Below are 8,209 nucleotides of genomic sequence, written 5' to 3' on the forward strand. Positions count from 1 at the left end.
AGAGAAAGAATGAAAAAGAGAGAAAGAGAGAGAAAGAATGAAAAAGAGAGAGAGAAAGAAAAGGCCCCTGAGAGGACAGCAAGCCGAGGGGAAGTGGGTGTGGGGGGTGGTGACTGCAAGAGCAGGGAAGCTTTGCTGCGAATGCTTTGGAGAGAGAGCACATGGAGCCCGGGGTACAGTTTGGTCTCCTTACCCAATGAAGGAGACTGAGAGGCAGAGCTTGGGAGATGGCTATGAGGAGTTTCTTCACCAGACGGTGACGAATCATTGGAATTCTCTCGCCCAGAGGCCGGTGGAAATTCCGTTATCGAGCAGGTTCAAAACTGAAGGCAATGGGTTTGTGGAGACTATTGACAACAAAAGGACATGGAGCTAATGGCCTTATGGTAGATGAAGAGCTCGTGATCTGTTTCAAAGGCAGAGGAAGCTCAATGGGCCATGTGACCTGGTTCCTCCCTTCCCCAGATAGAGGGGAAACAGAAAGAAATATTGAAAGAGAGGCTGAAGAGAGACAGAGAGAGAGAATGGAGAGGGAGTCACCATCGTGGCATACCTGGGTGTTCAACAATGTCATCTGTGTTTGGACTTTCTCGAGTTTCTGCCTCAACTCTTCTTTCTCTTCATTCATGCGTTCTCGGTCACTCCGCTCCCGCTGAAAATCTTCTTCAAATATTTTCACCTGAGGAGGCGGAAAGCTCATTGGTGTCAGGAGTCCAGCCCCTTCTTATTTCAGACCCCATCACGTCCCTCCCTGACAGCTCCATCCCAGATCCCACCCTGCCCCGGGGCTCAACATGCTCCAAAAACAGACACGGTCAAGCTCCGAGGAAGGTGAGCAGGCAAACTTCCATTGGTGAAAGAGGACACCTTGGAATAGTCAGGGTGCTTTCCTCAGAGCTGGAGAGTCCAGAACTAGAAACGCAGAGGTCTAAGGCAAGAGGAGAAAGATTTGATTTGGACCCAAGGGGCAGAGGGTGGTGCGTGTATGGAATGAGCTGCCAGAGGAAGTGGTGGAGGCTGGTACAATTACAACATTTAAAAGGCATCTGGATGGGTACATGAGTAGGAAGAGTTTAGACGGATATGGGCTAAATGCTGGCAAATGGGACTAAGTCAATGGGGGAATTTTAATTTTGACACTACGCTGGGCCATTATTGTTAAGAGTAGAAGGAGGATCTTTTAATATTGTGAAGAATATTAATCAACCCGGATTGGGAAGAGTTTAAAAAGCAAAAAGGCTACCAGGAAAGGGAGAAAAATAAATTGAGTAAACTAGCTAGGATTACGAAAACAGATTGTAAGAGCTTTTACATGCACAGAGAGAAGTAAGTAATAAATAAGTAATAACAGATAAGTAAAAGTGCAAGATAAGTGCTTGTGGAATGGAGTGATGTATTAGCAAGGAGAGAGACTCGATTAAAGGAACAGAAGCAGGGAGAAGGGGTGAACAACATATTTTGGAGTTGGCCAGTAGAGGGCTATTTACAATCTATATTAACGACATTGTTACATTATTTTTGGTCTGTGCTTTTTAAAAAAAAACACGTCTGCTCATGATGCAAAGCTAAGCAGAAAGGAAAGCTGAGGGGAGGACACGGAGAAGCTGCAAAAACATATCGATAGGTTAAACACCACATGACAGACAGACGGACAGAATAGCCCTGTGGGAAAGTGAGAGGGAACTCTCTTTGTCTGTAAGTATGTTACAAGAAAAATCAGGATTTTTAAAAAGATGTGAAACTTGTAAAAGCTGATATTTACACAGGTGTAGATGTACTTGTTCCAAGGAACACAAGTTAGAAGCAGCAAACAATTAGGAAGGCAACATTACCTTGGCCTGAAGTGGGAGGGGATTAGAGTAAAAGAATAAATTGATCCTGTGGACCTTTACAATGACCGCACCTGGAATAGCGCGGGAGAAGCTGGCTGCTTATCCCAGCTTTGCAGTATTGGTTTAATCCTCAAACTTCCACTCCCCCCCCGTCACACACAACTCCATCCAGCACAGCTCCTCCCCACGATTCAGTGACCCCTTTGTAACTCGCTGCTTCTGTCCACAGCATGTACTGTGCCACGTGCTCAGGGAGATGGATCTCCGTTCAATTCTAATGAATAACTGAGTGCTCTGTGCAGACTCCAGAGTACGGGCACTGCTCCTCACAGCTGGAGTGCATATCCATTCCTCCCTGATCCATCTCCAACCTCACCGACTATTCCCCACCCAACTCCACAGCAGCTTGTTGTACATCACCTTGGGAAGGGGCGGGGCGGGGCGGGGCGGGGGGGTGTGGTGTGGGGGAACAAGAAGTGTAAAGGTTTAGAGGGCGGAATGCCAGAGACCAACACAGAATGTAGGAGAAATACAGTAGGTCCTGGCAGCATCTGTGCAGAGGGAAACAAAAAGTTAATGTTGCGAGTCCAATGTAGCTTCACAGAATCCCTACAGTGTGGAAACAGGCCCTTTGGCCCAACAAATCCACACTGACACTCAGAGCATCCCACCCAGACCCAGCCCCCTATAAGCCACCTAATCTACACATCCCTGAACACTACGGGCAATTTCCCATGGCCAATCCATCTAGCCTGCACATCTTTGGACTGTGGGAGGAAACCGGAGCACCCGGAGGAAACCCACGCAGAATGTGCAAACTCCACACAGACTGTCACCCGAGGGTGGAATTGAATCTGGGTCCCTGGTGCTGTGAGGCAGCAATGCTAGCCACTGAGCCACCGTGCCACCCCAATGCTTTGAGCCAAGCAGCTAAAGGTTGAGGAGGAGTGTTGGTTCAGAGAAGATTTTGCAGAGATGGAGAGGGGTTTAGGGCCCAGCCTGGTAGTGGGGAGGGAGAGCGGGAGCAATGAGAAGAAGTGGCTACAAGAACATAAAATTAAATATAGAGAGAAAATAAAAAAGGAAGTTTGCGATCATCTACTCACCTGCTGTTTGAGCACCTCGATCTGGGTGAGGAGCTCAGTTCTCCTCGCACTCATACATGAATCACCAGCATTGCTGAACAGAGCCAGCTGTGGGCTTGATGGCTGGACAGCTAGAGCCTCACCCAAGGCCTGGGGAAAGATAGAGAGAGAACGTCTGCTCAGAGGGCTGTCTGTCACTTCCAGGAGGGGGGTTAGCTGGGGAGTTGTAGTGGTGGGGGGTGTGGGGAAGAGAGATGGGGGTTGTACATATGTGTGTGCATGTATCTGTGTGCACGCATGTGCATGTGTCTGTGTGTGAGTGTGTGTGCCCATCAGTGTGTGTGCACGCACACGTGTGTATGTGTATACCTGCGTGTGTGGGAATTCCGGAATCGGAGGGTCACACAGGGAGGCTGGTAACTGACCTTGTTGAGGCGCTGAATTTCCTTCTCCTGGTATTCCCGCTGTTTGGTGAGGGGCAACAGCTGGTTCTGCAGACACTGGTTCCTCTGTTTCAGCTCCTTAATCTCTGCCAGACATCTTTCCTTCTCACTCTGAAGGTCAAAGAGAGAGACAGATAAAGGATTCTCAGCGGATATCTGCAGTCCCATTTATTTAGCACCCCCTTACATCTCAGGCACCTCCGACAAAGTGAACCACTGTGTCGAGGGACACTGAGACAACAAGAGAGAGAGACACAGACAGAGAGAGAGAGAGAGAGAGAGACACAGACAGACACAGACAGAGAGAGAGAGACACAGAGAGAGAGAGAGACACAGACAGACACAGAGAGAGAGAGAGAGAGAGACACAGACAGACAGAGAGACAGACCGTCAAATAATCAGAGATCACTGCCTCCCAGAAGGAGGCCATTTTGTCCGTAAATTAAAAAAGACACTTCACGTACGAGAGAGAGCGAGAGACAGAGACAGAGAGAGAGAGAATGTGAGGGAGAAAAAGTACGACAGATGTAGCAGCTCTGCTAGTGAAATAATTTACAGAAATACAAAATCATCCGGCTTGTCCACTTTGACAAGACTTGTTCTCCAAGTGTTTCTGAACTTTGTGGCTTTGCAGATCACACAGACTCAAGTTTTAGCCCCTATTAAAAACAATTGTCCCACCTCCTGAGAGCAAACAAGAATCTCAAACTGATACAAAGTCAATTCCAAGGGCATGAGGGGGAGATGACCAGTTTTATTGGGGGTAAATGGACTAAAAATAGGAGTGACAGTAAATAGTGAGAACTGGACAAAGACATGATTCAAAATATGCACCAAAGTACATTGCATAAAAACAAAACAGCTCAGCAAAAAAAAAAATCCAACAGTGCCTGACTAAGGAAGTTAAGGATAGCGTTTGATTGAAAGTACAGGCGTTTAATGTTGATAAAATTAAAAGCAGGTCTGAAGATCAGGAATGTTTTAGACATCAATCACCAAAAGCTGATAACAGGCAAAAAAATAGAATGAGAGTAAAATAGCTGGAAATTAAAAACTATCGCCTTCCTGCTCCTCTGATGCTGCTTGGCCTGCTGTGTTCATCTAGCTCTACACCTTGTTATCACAGATAAGAAGAACTTTTACAAGAATATGTAAACAGGAGGGGAGTAAACAAAGTAAATGTTGATCCCACGGAGGCAGAAATTGGAAAATGATCCTGGGGAACAAGGAAATGGGAGAGATATTAAACAAATATTTTATGCTTTCCTTCATTGTGGAAGATGGTGACTAGTCGTGTTTAAGGAAGTTATAATACCTTGGTGGCAATAAGGCAGATCAGTTCCTGGGATAGAGAGTTGTCCTAAGGTGGGTGACTGAGCAAATTGGGCCTTTAATCTCGAGAGCGTTGATGAAGTGATCTCTTTGAAGTGTACACAGTCCTGAAACAGCTCGACAGGGTATACACTAACGTTATTTCTCCCTGACTGGAGAATTGCAAACTTAAAAGGGCCACAGCCACAGGATAAAAAGGGGAAAAATCCCTTTCGACTAAAGAGGAGAAAATATTTCCACAGAGGGGCTGTGAACTTCTGGAAGTCTCGACCCCAAAGGGTCGTGGAGGTTCCACTGTTGTTTATATTTAATGTTGGGGTAGATGGAGGTTTGGACTTTCAGGGAATTATGGGATATGTGGAGTGGATTGGAAGGCAGATGGAGATTGACGATCAACCACGTAGTCTTACTGAAGGGAAGGACCTACTCGAGGTGCCTCATGGTCCACTCCTGCTCTTATTTCTTATGCTGTGCGTGTGCAGTGCAGCCGTAGGGACTCTGTACCTCTCCACTCTCAATCTTCGACTTGGCCAGCAGTAACTTCCTGTCAAAGTCCCTCTGTTTTTCTTCACAGCCACTCTCACGCTCACTCAGTTCCTTCTGGGACATAGCCAATCGCTGCCTCAGCTCCACAATCTGAAATCAAATGGAGAACATTTACCAGAACGAGCGAGCCTTCCTTCTCTGTATTGCTCACAAAGCCAGTGTTAGCTGGCCATCCCCTAAACCTTCCTTCAAAAAGCATCTCAGTGCCGTTCCTGACATCTGAGTGGGGTTTTTAAAACCCTCCTGGGGGGCAGTTACGAGGCAATCACATTGTCACATAGACCAGGTGAGGACAGCAAACTGCCTTCCCTGAAGAAAGGATATTAATGGATCAGGGGAAGGCCCTGGCCTAGTGAGATTGTCACTAGACCGTTAATCCAGAGACCCAAGTAGTGTTCTAGGGACCTGGGTTCGAATCCTGCCATAGCAGATGGTGGAATTTGAATTCAATTTAAAAAAAAAATCTGAGATTAAGAATCTAATAATGACCACTGCCATGTGTTGGGGAAAATCCCATCTGGTTCACAAATCCCTTTTAGGGAAGGAAATACTGCTGTCCTTACCTGGTCTAGCCTACATGTGACTCCAGACCCACAACAATGGCATGGACTCTTCAGTGCCCTATGGGATGGGCAATAAATACTGGCCTCACCCCCGTGGATGTATAAAAAAAGTAATAATTGCTTTTTATTTCAGAGTTGCAGAATGACAGAATTGCTATAGCATAGGAGAAGGCCATTCAGCCTATCGTGTCTGCACCTGTTCTATTTCTTGCTGCAACTCACCTGTCCTTTCCCCACCCCCCTGCACATCCAACAAACATTCAATCCCCTCCTGAATGCCTCCGTTGAAACTGCCTTCACCGCATTTCAGTGAAAAGGGTTTTATCTCATGCTGCGTTGGTTTTATTTGCAAAACACAAAGTGTTTAGAGAGGGTAGTAGGAACTGCAGATGCTGGAGAATCTGAGACAACAAGGTGTAGAGCTGGACGAACACAGCAGGCCTACTTTCTGAAGTAGGGTCTAGGCCCGAAACGTCAGCCTTCCTGCTCCTCTGATGCTGCTTGGCCTCTTTATGTTTAGAGAGGGAACAGTTTTGCCCTATCCTCCCCGGCCAGGCCCCTCACAACTCCGAAGAAGTTACTATCAAGTTGTCCCTCAGCCTTCGCATTTCCAGGGAAATGTGCCAATGTCTCCAGTGTGTGTAGTCAATATTACATGGATTAAAGGGTTATTTAAAGAGTGGGACACATTAGTCACGCTTTGTACTGATTTGAGCAAAGTTCATGGAGTTCCATGGCGATGAGTCAATGGAGTTTTCCTTCCAAACACTGCCACCCAGTGGAAGGCAGTAGAACTTTCTAGAAAAACCGTGATTTTTCAGGCCACTACAACAAGTATATACCACCTCTAATACAATGAAACACCCCACCCCCAAGTCACTTAAAAAGGGGCAGGCATCAAATGGCATTTGGCGCTGAGGTACATAAGCAGATGCCCTTTGGAAGGTTGGTGCAGACTCAAAAAAGGGCCGAATGGCCTCTTTCTGCACTGTAGGGATTCTATGAATCTGTGGATTCTATGATCCAAGATGCTGTCCGAATATTTCCAGAATTTTCTGTTCATATTTTCAATTCCCAGCATTGGCAGTATTTGTTTCCATACGCTCAACTCTTCCCGTTAGCCCAGTGCAGATCCAAACTGCCTGCTGCATTCGTACATTCCAGCTCGTCTCTCACACCTTTAACAAATACTCATGACTGAATTATGGAGCCCTGGGCCCTCACCTTTTGCTCATACTGTTGCTTCATGTTCCGGAACTGTTGATCCCATTGTTTGTTCACTTCCAACAGCTAGAAATAAAAACACAACAGCAAAATCAGAACACACATCATCCACGAGAACTGACTCATGGGGAGAAATGACAAGCAGAGTTCAAAGAAACGATTGGTGGAGTGGGTCTCATGGGCTACCCTACCCCAGACTCAAATAGAAACCGAGGCGCGAGAGCGAGCGGGTAAGAGTGGGTGGGGGGGGAAGGCCAAGACCAAGTGAAGGAGGGCAAGGGGCAGGAGAATCCAGCTGGGGGGGTAACAGACAGCAATGGGTGGGGGTGGGGGTGGTGGGGGGAAGGGTGAGACAGAATGAGAGATTGGGAGGCAGAGAGAGAGAGAGAGGGGGGGGGGGAAGAGAGAAAGTGAGGTTGGTGGGGGGGGGGTAGAGAAAGGCAGGGGGGAAAATGTGAGAGGGGGAGAGGGGGGGAGGGGAGGGGTAGGGGGTAGGGGGGAGAAAACATGCACTTTATCAACACTTTACCTCCTTCCGCTGCACCTCCAGAGCTGCAACTTTCTTCTCCAGTATTTCCATCATGTTTTTGTCAATAGATTCTTGTTGTTCTGTTGCTTTTGTATTCTTAAAAATGGGGAAACATCAAAAATTCAAAAAACCCATAACACATCCAATGACCCAGCTCAAAGTTCCCTGTTCAGGGGAATAACCAATAATTCAAACATAGGAATTTGCCAGCAAAGGGACAGCATGGGGTTAGCTCCCTCTGTTCTTTTAAATCTGAATGTAAAGCCTCCTTCACAATGTTCCCATCAAACACTCCCAGGACAGGTACAGGGCTGGCTTAGATACACAGTAAAGCTCCCTCTACTCGTTTAATCTGGAAGTAAAGGTCACTCTGTTCTGGTGAGGAAGGGTCACTGGACTCGAAACATTAACTCTGCTTTCTCTCTCCACAGATGCTGCCAGACCGGAGTTTCTTCAGCACTTTCTGTTTTTGTTTCACTTCTCCAGCATCTCCAAGTTCTTTAGTTTATTATAGTAATGTTCCCACTGCTCTATTCAACAGAAAGTAAACATTCCCTCTACACCGTCCCCATCAAACACTCCCAGGACAGGGGCAGCACAGGGTTAGATACAGAGTAAAGCTGCCTCTACACTGTCCCCATCAAACACTCCCAGG

General features: G+C 46.9%; 1 protein-coding gene across 2 annotated transcripts in view; it reads right to left on the reverse strand.

The window, feature by feature from the left end:
• Positions 1-8,209, reverse strand: part of tnip1 (TNFAIP3 interacting protein 1) — a 27,069-nt gene that overhangs the window by 11,375 nt on the left and 7,485 nt on the right. For both annotated transcript variants that reach the window (XM_048603540.1, XM_048603539.1), the window contains exons 4-9: positions 7,555-7,650; positions 7,026-7,091; positions 5,197-5,328; positions 3,343-3,471; positions 2,939-3,067; positions 554-679 (exon numbers count right to left, since the gene is read on the reverse strand). In XM_048603540.1, coding sequence (XP_048459497.1) covers positions 554-679; positions 2,939-3,067; positions 3,343-3,471; positions 5,197-5,328; positions 7,026-7,091; positions 7,555-7,650 — 678 coding nt within the window. The remainder of the gene's footprint in view (positions 1-553; positions 680-2,938; positions 3,068-3,342; positions 3,472-5,196; positions 5,329-7,025; positions 7,092-7,554; positions 7,651-8,209) is intronic.

Source organism: Rhincodon typus, chromosome 12, assembly GCF_021869965.1.
Source record: "Rhincodon typus isolate 14 chromosome 12, sRhiTyp1.1, whole genome shotgun sequence".
In the NCBI taxonomy this organism is placed as follows: Eukaryota; Metazoa; Chordata; class Chondrichthyes; order Orectolobiformes; family Rhincodontidae; genus Rhincodon; species Rhincodon typus.